The 15,117-nt window shown below is 35.8% G+C and overlaps 1 protein-coding gene across 1 annotated transcript in view; it reads left to right on the forward strand.

The window, feature by feature from the left end:
- Positions 1-15,117, forward strand: part of cask.S (calcium/calmodulin-dependent serine protein kinase (MAGUK family) S homeolog) — a gene marked incomplete at its 5' end in the record, with an annotated part of 155,589 nt that overhangs the window by 123,391 nt on the left and 17,081 nt on the right. Inside the window, 1 exon segment of the mRNA NM_001093638.1 lies at positions 208-323. Within this exon segment, the coding sequence (NP_001087107.1) occupies positions 208-323 (116 nt within the window).

The raw sequence follows: 15,117 nt of genomic DNA on the forward strand, positions 1-15,117 counted from the left end.
GAGAGGAATTCTTGAACATGGAACATTTTATTGTATGTATTCTATAAAGGGTTAAACATTGGGTTTTATTATTACTGGAAAAATTGTTGTTCTAAATATTCATTGTTATTCCAGCACATTTTACAAATGCACTAAAATAATTTAGAATAGTCCCTATGTTTAGAAATATGAGACTTCATTTTCTTTTACTCAAATTTAAATTTACAGGCGTGTTGCTTGCATTGCAATGGAGAAAACAAAGCAGGAACAGCAGGCCAGCTGCACTTGGTTTGGCAAGAAGAAGAAGCAGTACAAAGACAAATATCTGGCAAAGCACAATGCAGGTATGGGATGACTACCTATTATAAATACTTGATGTTCTCTCTTATGCTAGCATCAAAATTCTGTGTGTTAGTCTATATTCATCGTATACAGGTATGGGACCTTTTATCTAGAATTCTCGGGATCTGGTGTTTTCCGGACAAGAGGTCTTTCCATAATTTGGATCTTCATACTTTGTCTACTAAAATGCATCAAACGATAAATAAACCAAATAGGATAGGTTTTACCTTTGATATGGATTAATTATATCTTAGTTTGGACCAAGTACAAAGTACTGATTTATCATTATAGAGAAAAAGGATATAACTTTTAAAAATGTTAATTATTTCATTATAATGGAGTCTATGGTATATTGCTTTTTCATAATTTGGAGCTTTCTGGGTAACAGGTTTCCAGATAATGGATCCTATACCTGTGTATACATAGGTGCAAAGGTTGCTTGTCACGTATTGTTAAAGTTCACTGAGATCATTAACTAATTCACATAAGGACTCTGTATTCAAGAGCCTTACCTTTAAAGGAACAGAAACACCAAAAATGAAGTGTGTTGTAAAGGAATGACAATATAATCTAGTTAATCTGCACTGGTAAAACTGGTGTGTTTGCTTTAGAAACACTAGTATAGTTTATATAAACAAGCTGCTGTGTAGCTATGGAGGCAGCCATTCAAGCACAGGATACAGATTAGTTCTGAAGAATCCCATTGTATGTTTACAGATCTTATCTGTTATCTGCCATGTATCCTGTGCCTTTTTTCATTTTTCAGCTTTGAATGGCTGCTCCCATGGCTACACAGCAGCTTGTTTATATAAACCAGGGGTCCCCAACCTTTTTCCACCCTTGAGCAACATTCAGATTTAAAAAGAGTTGGGGAGCAACAAAAACATGAAAACTGTTCCTGGGTGGTGCAAAATAAGGATTGTGATTGACTATTGGTAGCCCCTATGTGGACTGGCAGACTACAGGAGCCTCTGTTTGGTAGGACACCTGGTTTTTATGCAACCAAAACTTAACAAGCCTGGAATTCAAAAATAAGCACCTGCTCTGAGGCCACTTGGAGCAACATCCAATGGGTTGGGGAGCAACTTGTTGCTCACGAGCTACTGGTTGGGGATCACTGATATAAACTATAGTAAAATCACCAGTCGTACCACTGCAGGGCAACAGTACTTTGTATTTTTATTACTTTAAAACAGTTTAATTGTTTTGGTGTTACTGTTCCTTTAAAAATACTGAAATACAGTTTTATAAGAAAGAAAGCTGAACCTCACTGGAGTGTTTAAAGCTTCGCTTAAGAGGCCGCAGATTATTGCTTTATCATATCTGGCGTACACTGGCAATTGAAGCCAGGTGGGAAAAGCGATTTACCTGTCATTTGTTGATAACTAAATGAAAGCCTTTGCCTCTGGGCTGGACTGTGCTTTTCAAAACCAGTCTTGAGTTGATATGTGCTATAATCCTGTTGTAAAATGGGTCAAATGGGGAATAGCTTTACTTGAAATCCTCTTTTCATCACATTAACATTCATTTTCACATTACCACTGATAATGTTTGAGTTGCTTTTGTCAGGGTCTGTTATATCCTTTGTTATGTAAAATCTAAAGGAAAGCTGTACATAAAACGCATGCTGTTTTGTGTGAATGTGCAGAACATACCTGTGGACTCCTGATGAACTTTGTAAATGTTTTTAGTATTCTACTATGATTTTTAACTTTTATTTACAAAGCCAGAAACCACTTTCATTTTTCTAGTGCTGTCAAGATCTGTCAGAGAAAATTCTGGGTAACACTTGTGAAACAGTGAAAAATTTGTGAAACGCATTGAAGTCAGCGCACGACAATTTTTTTTGCTTCAAATGCATTAAAGTCAGTGGGCTTTTTTTCCTTAAGGCGACTTTTTTTTGTCCAAATGCCTTAAAGTAAATGGGCATTTTTTTCTTAAAGGGGTTGTGCACTTTTGCGTTAACTTTTAGTATGATGTAGAGCGTGACATTCTGAAACAAATTGCAATTGGTTTTCATTTTTTATTATTTGTGGTATTTAAGTTATTTAGTAGCTCTCCAGTTAGCAATTTCAGCAATCTGGTTGTTAGGGTCCTAGGGCCTGAACAGACGGATCAGTAATAAAAAGTAGCAATAACAATACATTTGTAGCCTTTCAGAGCATTTATTTTTTAGAAGGGAGTCAGTGACGCCCATTTGAAAGCTGCAAATAGTCAGAAGAAAAAGGCAAATAACTATAAAACTATCATTCTATAACATAATAAAAGGTGAACCACCCCTTTAAGGTGACGTTTTGGTCCAAATGCATTAAATTTAATGGGAGTTTTTTGTTTTGTTGCAGCAGTTTTTTTATTTATTTATTTGTCGCAGCAACTTTTTATACAAAAAAAACAATACCAATTGGGAACATTACAGTTCTAATCTGACCTTGACTGTTACTGGCATAGACAGTTATTTTTTTTCCATTTATTTGGATGGTTTCACCCTGATTATACAAGCACAAATTCCTATGCCTCAGGCCTTAGAAGCATTTCAGTATAGCTGTTCTGTCACAGTCTCTCTCAATTTAAATTAATGAATTTTTTATTTCCCTGTTGAGTATTATTACACATGAATTTTTATTTTCTTACATTTATTTATAGAGATTTCTTTTTTTTTTTTTATAATAACTAAAATTGATGTGCAAAGTTTCTTAAAAGTACATGTGCATTTACCCTGCTCTGGCAAATGCTGATGTCAAGAAAAAGAAGTATGTTTTATACCTAAAAGCCTGATTCAGGATCTGACACTGCTGTTTACAGATCACTATGTCCCCTACTTGACAGAACTGAATCACAACCATACCTGGCATTATTATTCTCCAGAAGAGGGTGGATGCAGGCTGGGTCAATCAGGTCATTTTTTTAAGGGTTAGTTCCTCTTGAAATGAGCAAAAAAGAGACAGCTGAGCACCTACATTTTAAACCTTGCAACAGCAATTAGGCTGAGACCCTAAAATTAATACACACAGAAACAAGAGTTCATCTGCTCTCATTCGTTATCAATAAATTAAGGATATATTAAGGCGACCTAAAAATAATGCAATATATGGACAAACAATCCCTGTTTTGTTTAAAGGGCATGGCTTTTTTTGTAGTAACTTAATGCACAAAATGTCTCAAGGTCCTTGAAATGAGCCCCATTGCCTTCACATGTTAAGATACATTGTGAACATACTTACATAGTGTATTCACAGGCTTTTTTTGAATAGTGTAGTAGGCTTTTCATATATTAGTTACTTAAACCAATATGCAAGCAAGCACATGAATACATGTGAAAAATGTGCATATGGTTTGAAAAAGGTATTTTAGACCTAACAAGAATACAAGAATAATTAATAATATTTTGAATAATTGGCATCTTATGTGTGAATGTCAGTTTCATAACCCAGTAAGTGCAGCCTCTTCTGTGCAGACAGACACCATCCCAGCTGCTTTCCCACCTTCTTCAAGCTTTTAACTTGGTGCATGTATATTACTGTACTTTAGCCTCTATGTCTTTGGCAGACGTGAACAAAGATGCTGAAACTAAGGTTTTGCCACTCCATAGTGCTAAAATGTTGGCATTTCCTGTTTGCTGGCTGTACTACCTATAAGTAGTCTTAATTCTAGGTTTACAAATAATGGTTGCTGGCGGTACTACCTATATTTAACATATAGTAGTCGTAATTCTAGGGTTAGAAATAATGTAACCTACAAAGAACTTGCAGTATGGCCTTTTCCATTAGTAGCTCCTGATTATGCTGAGAATTATTACGTTTTCACTCTATAGGAACATTCTATCTGACTACCTAGAACAGCTTTTATTTATGGCATACAGTTGTTATTGTTTTCGTTTCACACAGATTGTATCTATGCCAATGAGTAATGCATTTCAGAATTGCTGTTTAAGAATTTAGTTTTATTTATTTTTTCCTTAAGTCATATTTAAGTTGATGAAAGTTTTAAATTATTTTATATAGCATTTAGCAGTGCTATCTTAAAATGGTATGTCTCCGTGTAAATCTTTTGATTTGTGTTCAAGATTTATTTTGTGCATAGTATATATTTTGTTTTACTAATACAATGCAAGCCATATCTCAATGACCCCCCTGTACATTTTTCATGCTGTCTTCCTCCCAATGGCCTCTGTGCATGTAAGTAACCTGTCAAGTGACAATGCCTGTTTTTTTGCTTCTTGATTTTCCTTTCAATAATTCTCTTTCTTTGCTATCAGTGCAGAATAACGATTTAAGCTTTATGTCAATCCAGTACATGTTTCCATTCTTGTGTGCTTTCTGAACAAAGGCAAATATAGGCCTGGCCATATCTTATTTTTGCCATAGTTATTTTGGGTTTACATCCTTTCTTTTGTACAATGTGTTTTTCTTTTGCAGTTTTTACACCTAGTATGTTTTTCGTCAATATCTAAAAAAGGCTCCAATCATAGGTTTGGGTAAATTCTTATCCCAACTTAAATATACATCAGGACAGACATTCAAGTCCAATCAAAGTCAAATTAAAAGCAAAGTTACCCTTCTCAGCTTTCTTTAACAGGTAGGTAAGTGTTAGCAAATGCATATTTAGTGCACAAGCAGTTATGTTCATAAAGGACTCTTCTACTTGTGGCTCTCAGACAGTCAGACATAATATATTTGCTAATGGTGAAGTTATATTGGGAAGTAATGGAAAAGCTGTTTTCACAAAGCGTATGTTGATTATCATTCTTGACTTGAACATATATAGTGTTCTTACTTTTAAAGGGCTGTAGCACATGCAAAAAAATTTCCCTTATGTCATGCCAGTGCAGTAACTTTATGACATGCATTTGTAGGCTTACCCTGTCTCTGTATATGGAACATTTTAATGATTGCCTGCTGGTTGGTTCTTACCCCTGCCTTTATAAAAGTTGATACAGACAAGTAGTCCGTAATAAAAGGGGGTCAATATATCCTCTTTTCAACATTTGTTCAATGAATTGGTATTGTGATTTACATTTCATTACAATCTTTGCCTTTTATTTTTATCATGAAAATTATATTTTTGTTATTTCTTGAGCTATACAAAAATGTAAACTCCTCCATGATTGGTCCTTGCAAGATAGATAATCAGATTACGAGCGCACAGATAATCACTTTGTGTAATAGACTCCTGCTTATCTGCAAATCAAAACAGTCGCAGAGGGGTAAGGGTGGTGGCACACGTGGCTATTCGGAGAGATTAGTCGCCCAGCAACAAATCTCCCCGGAATGCCTTCCCGCGGATATGATGGCACTTGGATCAATTCGGTTTTCTGAAGTCAGCCGAGTTTTCCTCGTGAGACAGCTTCGGGCTACTTTGGAAAAACAAAGTGATCCGAGTGCCATCCCACTGGCGATTCACATTCTAGCCGACGGGAAGGCATTTCGGGGAGATTAGTCACCCGAAGAAGAGGAGATTTGTCGCTGGGCGACATCTCCCGCAATAGCCACTTTACTTGTGCCACCACCCTAAAATGAGGCGGTTGTATACTGGTAATCTAATTATCTACCTTACAAGAATCAAGCATAAAGTGGCTAAAACAATAGGTAAAACGTATGTTCAGAACAAACTCATTGAATTCAAGTTGAACATGGCGATATACTACTAATCACTTACTAATGCAGTACAGTAATCTTTTTTAGTGTTAAAAGAGAAGGAAAGGCTAAAATTAAGTAAGCTTTATCAGAAAGGTCTATATAAATATACCAGTAAACCCTCAAAGTAATGCTGCTCTGAGTCCTCTGTCAAAAGAAACACCGCTTTCCTTTTATTGTGTACACATGGGCTTCTGTATCAGACTTTCTGTTTTCAGCATAAACCTCCAGGGCAGGGCTTGAGCATGCTCAGTTTGCTCCTCTCCCTCCGCCCATCCCTGCTGTAATCTGAGCTCAGAGCTGTAAGTGACCAGGGAGAGACTCAGGCAGGAAATTGTCACACCAAGCTTATGTGGCAGCTTTTATCCTAAACAAACCAAGACAGTGTCTAGAGCTGTTTACTCAGGTATGGTAAAGCATTCTGCAGAATAAATTTAGCGTTCCAACTTGCACTATTGTGGCTAATCTGTTGACAATAAACTGTCTTGGAGCTTTCCTTCTCCTTTAAGTCTCAATAACTGAAAATAATTCAATAATGTGTATGCTGTATAACAGGTATAGGACCTGAGTTTTTCTGGATAAGGGATCTTTTTGTAATTAGGGTCTCCATACATTAAATCTACTTGAAATTAAATTAAAAATGAACTAAACCCTAATATGATTGTTTTGCCTCCAATAGGATTCATTATATCTTAGCTGGGATCAAGTACAAGGTACTGTTTTTTGTACTGTTGAGGGGGTCGTCAGCACTGTAACGGTTCTGAATTGTTACATTTAGTTGATCAATTTCTTATCTTATGCCCTGCTGAACAGAATCCCTGTTTTCATTAAAGGCAGCTGTTACAATAGTTGCTAATATTCCATAGATGCTGCTGAGATATATATCAACTAATGTAGCAAATTGTAACAGCTCAAAATCTGCACCTGGATTACTGAGCTGCCACCAGAGGCAGAATCCTTCAACGTTAAATTTACATTTTGGAAATATGATAAAAAATAAAAGATGGGAAAACAATTGAAAAAAAAAAAGTCTTTATTTCTGGTGAACAATCTGAAAACTCAACTGAAAAAAGTGTTTGGAAGGTGAACAACCCTTTTTATAAAATAGCTCAAGCAAAAATATTATAGGTATTGAGATAAACAAATAAAGCAGATGTTTTTTCAACTTAGATGCATATTTTTAAAGGTTGGTGAGAAAATTATCCACAACATTCTTCCATAAATGCTCCACAATCCTGTTTTATTGTACTCTTCTATTTCAAACCGACCAAAGAATATTGTGACATTTTTGACAATTTTCTTTAACTGGAGAACAATCTGCACAACATTAGCTTAATCAAGTATTACAGTCATATGAAAAAGTTTGGGAACCCCTCTTAATTCTTTGGAGTTTTGTTTATCATTGGCTAAACTTTCAATTTCATTTTAATATATAACATGCCTTGGGAAACAGTAGTATTTTAGCAGTGACATAACATTTATTGGATTAAAAGAAAATATGCAATATGCATTATAACAAATTTAGGGTTCATAAACAGGTGCATAGATTTGGGCACCCCACAGAGATATTACATCAATACTTAGTTGAGCCTCCTTTTGCAAAAGTAACAGCCTCTAGATGCCTCCTATAGCCTTTGATGAGTGTCTGGATTCTGGATGGTGGTATTTTTGACCATTCGTCCATACAAAATCTCTCCAGTTCAGTAAAATTTGAATGCTGCCGAGCATGGACAGCCTGCTTCAAATCATCCCATAGATTTTTGATGATATTCAAGTCAGGGGACTGTGATGGCCATTCCAGAATATTGTACTTCTCCCTCTGCATAAATGCCTTTGTAGATTTCAAAGTGTGTTTAGGGTCATTGTCTTGTTGGAATATCCAACCCCTCCGTAACTTTAACTTTGTGACTGATGCTTGAACATTATTCTGAAGAATTTGTTGATATTGGGTTGAATTCATCCGACCCTCGACATTAACAAGGGCCCCAGTCCCTGAACTAGCCACACAACCCCACAGCATGATGGAACCTCCACCAAATTTGACAGTAGGTAGCAGGTGTTTTTCTTGGAATGCAGTGTTCTTCTTCTGCCATACAAAGTGCTTTTTGTTGTGACCAAATAACAAATTTTTTTACTCATCATTCCAAAGCAGTTTGTTCCGAAATGACTGTGGCTTGTCTAAATGAGCTTTTGAATATAACAATTGACTGTGTTTGTGGCGTGAGTGAAGAAAGGGCTTCTTTCTCATCACCCTGCCATCCAGAAGTTCTTTGTGCAAATTGTGCTGAATTGATGTACAGATACACCATCTGCAGCAAGATGTTCTTGCAGGTCTTTGGAGGGGATCTTTGGGTTGTCTGTAACCATTCTCACAATCCTCCGCATATGCCATTCCTGTATTTTTCTTGGCCCGCCAAATCTGGGTTTTTACAGCAACTGTTGCCTTCCATTTCCTGATTACATTCCTTACAGTTGAAACTGACAGTTTAAACCCCTGAGATAGCTTTTTGTAGCCTTCCCCTAAACCATGATACTCAACGTTCTTTGTTTTCAGATCTTTTAAAAAGTTGCTTTGAGGATTCCATGCTGTCAATCTTCAGAGTAGAGTCAAACAAAAGCACAACTTCCAATTGGTCACCTTAAATACATTTTCTTGTTATTGGACACACCTGCCTATGAAGTTCAAGGCTTTATGAGCTAATCCAAACAATTTGGTGTTGCCAGTAATCAGTATTGAACAGTTACATATATTAAAATTAGCAAAATTACAAGGGTACTCAAATTTTTGCACAGCCAGTTTTTCACATTTGATTTAATCTCATACAACTGAATACTGCTTCACTAAAAATCTTTGTTCAGAAAACACCCCAGTACTCATGTTCCTGGGAAATGAAAGGCATACCACTGTTGTGTTTTTTGTTGAAAGTGGAGTAAATTATTATGCAGGCTGAGAGGGGTTCACAAACTTTTTCATATGACTGTATATTCATTATTGCAAGACATATCTCATTCACAGCATAAGTAAAAATGATTTGTTATTCATTATGTCACAGAAATAACTTGCTTGTTTATTCTTTAACCATAAATATATATCTCTTCTAAGACTAATGGCACATGGAGAAGAGGCACAGCTCCATGTGCCATTAGGCTATAACCGTTCATGTATTATAGGCTTTGCCTATTAAATACAAAATAATACCCTTTTGGGCATAACGATATTCAAAAATACATTTATTTGCAGTTTTCAGTCGTTTGATATGGGCCATGGACTTCCTGCACTTTGGGCTGTGGGCAGCCTTTGCTTTCCTACTTTACAGAATAGGCACCCCTAATAAAAAAAAAAATGTATTCATTCAATTTCAGACTTTGTTCTGAATGTGAACCTTTAATAATTCTGTTGTTCAAAAGGTGGCACTATCAGTAAGCATTAATTTACAAATGTGACTAAACCATAGTTGCCCATAATAACTAATCACAAGCAGGAAAACAAGCTGAGATTGTTACTTCACTAATTTATCTGTGGGTCAAGTGGCCATTTTGCTCACAATTAGAGCATCTTAAATAGATTACATAACTTCTTGAGGGTCAGCTCCTAAAGCAGTTGTGTTACTGTGTCTTTCTGTCTGTGTGTCATGTTGTCATACTCCTGTCACTCCTAGTGTTTTATCAACATGCTTCTGTCTAAAAAAAAAAACCATCATCACTGTTAGTTGTTTAAAGCTGTACAATTAAGATTAAGCTCTGCTGAAACTGAACATGAATCTTAAAAATAATTTTTGGCCTCCTCCCGCTTCAGTGGAAGAGGAAGTTATGTGTGGCTGCTGTCACATCCTAGTAGACCTAAAATTTCACACACTGAATAAGACATGAGCAGACTGTCAGGACAGACAAATGCAGTTGCAAAACAGTCAATAAACTACCATCAGCCCCATAACATAATAAATGAGCAAGCCTCAATTCGTCCATGTTTCCAGATGATATTGCTCAATGTGTAGCATATTTGAGCGGAATCATAGTAATTTAGAGGGAGGAAGCAGATAATCACATAAGACATTTCTGCTTTGTTGCAGCTCAGAATAGTTGTTTTAAGTTAATTATATAATTTATACCAGAATTATCATACCTACATTTTTGGGGGTCTGAAATAAAGCTAATACATTACATATCTTAAGAAAGCATATTTCTGAAAATATGAGTTGCCTTGCATCCCATATTTGCGCGGAAGATGTCGTATCCAGGCAGATTAGGCCCATTTTAAAGTATGGTACATAAAAACCCAAGTTACAAAAATGTGCTATCACAGTTTATACATGCACTGTCATTGGTTCCTGATGCCCTCTGGGCATAGTGTTTTTGTGATTTTGGAAGAAAAGATGCACATCTAGTTCAGCTTTATCTTTTATTCCTTTAGCAGAAATTAGCATCTGAATGAATAGTTCTTTATATGCTCTTTTTTCCTCACCAATATAGATTTTTATTCCTCCCATAAGACCTCATTTCCTAGGATAGACACTGTTTCAGGGCTTTGGTCCCTACAGAAAATTGAAAAAGGTTCTCCCTTCACCATCACTGAATAGCAAGTAGATTATTTTGCAGGAAGTAGGGCTGTTTCCATAACTAAAGTAGATTTTTCAAAATGTTTAGCCAAGTAACAATATGGGGTTGATATGTTATCATGTAATAATATCAGAGGAGAAATAATGGCTTGCTTTATTGCTCTTGACATCATTTGCATTACCGACACAATGTATTGATAATGTGGATTGTACCCTAAACCCACTTGATTTAAAGCTTTATTAATTGTTTTTTTTCCTGTCCAATCACTTTTTGTAGTACTGTGCAGATCTATAGGTGATTTCCGACAATGTCATACTAGGAAAGTGAAACTCTGGACAATAAACTAGTTCTCAAAGCAGACATTATGCTAAATGCACACCATACATTTTAAATATGTATTACTATGTTAACTGCTTTCATCCATCAACATTCTGCTTGCACTAAAACAAAATCTTGTAAAAGAGCTATTGAAAAATTAGATAACAAATATGGTTGGAATCGCTTTTTTTTTTAATAGTTGTTTACAAATATATCATACCTACCTAAAAAAAATTGGATTCGGCCGAACCCCCGAATCCGTCGTGAAAGATTCGGTCGAATACCGAACTGAATCTGAATCCTAATTTGCATATGCAAATTAGGGGTGGGAAGGGGAAAAATTTTTTTACTTCAAAACGCAATTTCCCTCCCACCCCGGCCGGGCAGAAGGATTCGGCTGAATCCGAATACTGCTGAAAAAGGCCGACTCCCGAACCGAATTCTGGATTCAGTGCATCCCTATTAAATATATGGAATCCTGTTAGCATACCCAAGTGAGTTCTACGTTGCAATCATACACAAATAAATACACTTATAAATGTACTTCTGATTTTTTCTTCATGCTTTCTTCATGTTAAGGGTTTCAGTGAGCAGCATTGTTCTCTACTGAAATTAAATTATACTGTGAAACAGGCTTTTATCTTAATTATTTTCCTACATTGTGCATATTTGATTGAAGAACCACATGAAATGGAACCATTCCCAAATGTATTTATATGTCCTGTTTAAAATCATCACTGGCATGCATATATTATGTCTGACTTTATTTTTATATTTGAAATTAACTAATTCTGTAGAAACAATTGCAGGACGCTTGAGTTGTCAGCAGTGTGTGACAGCTACTATAACATAGAATAAAAACACTAGTGTGAATACAGATTCGTTGAAATCTATGCCACCAAGTAGTTAATTGTCATTGACATTCTGCACCAGATTGTTCCTTCTCTAAAATCCATTAGTCTTAATTGGATTATTCTTGTCCGTATTCTGAAAAGGCAAAGTACTATAAAAGTACATTTTGTTTACACACCATGTAGGACTAGTGTGCAGATTGTGTAATTTTATTAAACACATCTTATGTAATTGTTTCCTTAATTCAATATGCTCTACTAGCATAGGTACACAATTGCAGGAACCTGATTAGTATAGTATATTTTAACATAAAAAGTTCAACTTGTTGCATCGTGTAGTATACTTTTGTACCTGTCCGTTCTTAAACCCCTTACATTGAGTGAGAAGCCACCATGCACTGTACATTCGGTATAGATAAATGCCTTGAGCCTAATTTTTTTTATATCATTTGTTCCTTTTTAGACTTTTTCTTTCATATTAGAACTATATATATTTAACCCATCTTTATCATCTGTTGTCTTTAATTTTTTCAACACATTTTAGTAGTCATTGCACCATAAATCCTCACTACCATGGAAGTGAGCAGGTTTTGTGTTCCAGTGTTTGTGGAAGCCCACAAGAACATTTGTGCATTGAATGCATCTTGCCACTACTGGGAATTGATATGTTTGCTTATTATTGTTAAAGAATTGTTCAGTGTAAAAATAAAAACTGGGTAAATAGGCTGTGCAAAATAAAAAATGTTTCTAATATAGTTAGTTAGTTAGCCAAAAATGCAATGTATAAAGGCTGGAGTGATTTGATGTATAACAAGTCAGTCAGGACACTACTTCCTGCTTTTCAGCTCTCTTGGTTTACACTGACTGGTTACCCTGGTTACCAGGCAGTAACCAATCCGAGACTTGAGGGGGGGGCCACATGGGTCATATCTGTTGCTTTTGAATCTGAGCTGAATGCTGAGGATCAATTACAAACTCACTGAACAGAAATGTACCATGTGGCCCTCCTTCAAGTCGCTGACTAACTCAAAGTTATAGAGCTGAAAAGCAGGAAGTTGGATTCTGGCTGTTTTATTAGACATCTGTTCACTCCAGCCTTTATACATTACATTTTTGGCTAACTATATCAGAAACATTTCTTATTTTGCACAGCCTATCTATTTACCCAGTTTTTATTTTCACACTGAACTGTTCCTTTAAAGAGGAGGCTGTATTGGTCAGATCAGTGACATTTTTAATAGCCTGGTATACCCTAAATTTAATATACATGATGGCATCAATAAAAAAAACTGCCACTTGCAAAGTTTTTCTATTATACCAAACCACAGCTTGCTTAAAAAAGTTTTTGGGGAGGTAAATTCCAGTTTGAACAAAACAGTGGATTCTTAATACAGAATATGGGCTGTGTTCCTGTATCCTTGAGTGGTTATAGAATTTGTATATAATTATCAGTAGCAAAATGCCCATTAGATGTTTAAAAGATGCATTTAATCCTTGAGGGTTCTTCAGTACATAGGAGTACAGTGCAAAGTACATTTATGTTACAATGACAGCATTAGCTATCACTGATTTGCAAAGACTCGCCATTTTTTCCTAAGATTGCTTTTATAAAAGGTGAGTTAAAGCCCTGACAAAAGGTTTTAAAATGTGAAAGTGGTAATTGCATAGTGTTGATCATAAATCTATTAAATGTACATGTAAAGTCTTTACTCACCCCTTCCAACTCTGGCTCCTACCTCTGCCACATGTACAATGTTATGACACTAGTGATGGGTGAATCTGAACCATTTTGCTTTGCCAAAAATTTGTGAAATGTCAAAAATTTTTCCAAATGCATTCAAGTCAAGGGGTGACAATTTTTTTCACCCATTTACGTCTATGGGTGTCTTTTTCACTGCGAAATCTGGTGAAATGTTTCCCTCATCACTAGATGACACGCATGCAGAGCTGCCAATGTGCTGTCTGTTCCTTGGACCAGAGCTAAAGGAAACATACAGTTTAGCCTCTGGCATAACTAAAGGGAATTGGTTATTCGCTAGCTTCTACAAAGAGAAGAGAAATTGGCTATTTGCTAAGTTCTACAAAGAGAAGAGAGAGGTTTTGGAGAGCTGATATGGGATTCAAAAAAAGATTACCTCTGTGCAATGAGAATTTTTATATTGGGAAGCCTTCTGTCGGGGGTTTATTTGCCTTCTCATAAGAATGGTGGCATTCACCACTAGATGCAATCGGTGCTTCATTATACACATTTATATCCAAGTAATGATTTAGCAGAATAATAATTATCATTTGAATGCAGTTGTGCATGCCATGAAATGTTAACCTTTAGATATTAATAGATTGTGCATGAATATATTATCGTAATGTAAAGTGATACTGGCATCTGGAAACCTGGTTCCTCACACAAAATGAATGGACTTTGTTGTTTTAAACAAGTAGTAGTTTCCAAGGCCAACTAATCAGCAGCTTCTTCTCATTAGCCATATAATGCACAACAGCAGCATTTTCATTGGTTTTTGAGGTTTACACCGCAAACGCCACATCCATGTTATCTAGGTTTTCTGGGGCAGGATTTACCCTACCCACAGCTTGTGCTTGGTGTTTATCACACAAATTGTGGCAAAACAGAATGCATCTTGGACCTATCCGTAATCCACCTGCCATAAAATTCATCAAACTTTATTAAGTCCATTAAAGCCACTCGGGTCCAAAATTAATTAAGCAGCACTGGAAACAGATGCATTACAAAGTAAAAAATCAGAATATCCATATACTTAGCAAGGTTCAAATAAGAACAGGAGAAACTCGCAGTGCATCATACATCAATTACAAGATACAATCAATAGAATGTCTGAAAACTGTGATATATTACTCATTTGAAGGGAGGCATTCTGGATATTTATGTTGGGAACTAGGGGTCTTAACAAGAAATAGGATCTGACCTTGTTAATAGTGTATAATACCCTTTGAGTTTCCCCTGTTCACAAATGTATATTAATACATTTTCACCTTATCCAACAAAAACATTTTTACCTTATGATAGTTATCTGTTTACAGTGTTGCTTATTTTACATTATGAGTTTGGCATTTTTCAATATATTGATGTTTATACTGTTGGTTAAAGGACCAGTAACATCAAAAAATGAAATTCTTTTAAAGTAATAAAAATATAATGCAGCGTTGCCCTGCACTAGTAAAACTGCTGTGTTTGCTTCAGAAACACTTCTATTGTTTATATAAATAAGCTGCCGTGTAACTATTCAAATGAGAAAAGGCTCAAGATACACAGCAGATAAGCTCTGTAGAACATAATGTTATCTGTTATCCATTATTTATCCTGTGCCATATAGCTTTTTTCAATTTCTGCCATTGCTACTCTGCAGCTTGTTTATATGAACTATAGTAGAATTTCTGAAGCAAACAGATCAGTTTTACCA

This window comes from Xenopus laevis, chromosome 2S, assembly GCF_017654675.1.
Source record: "Xenopus laevis strain J_2021 chromosome 2S, Xenopus_laevis_v10.1, whole genome shotgun sequence".
NCBI lineage: Eukaryota > Metazoa > Chordata > Amphibia > Anura > Pipidae > Xenopus > Xenopus laevis.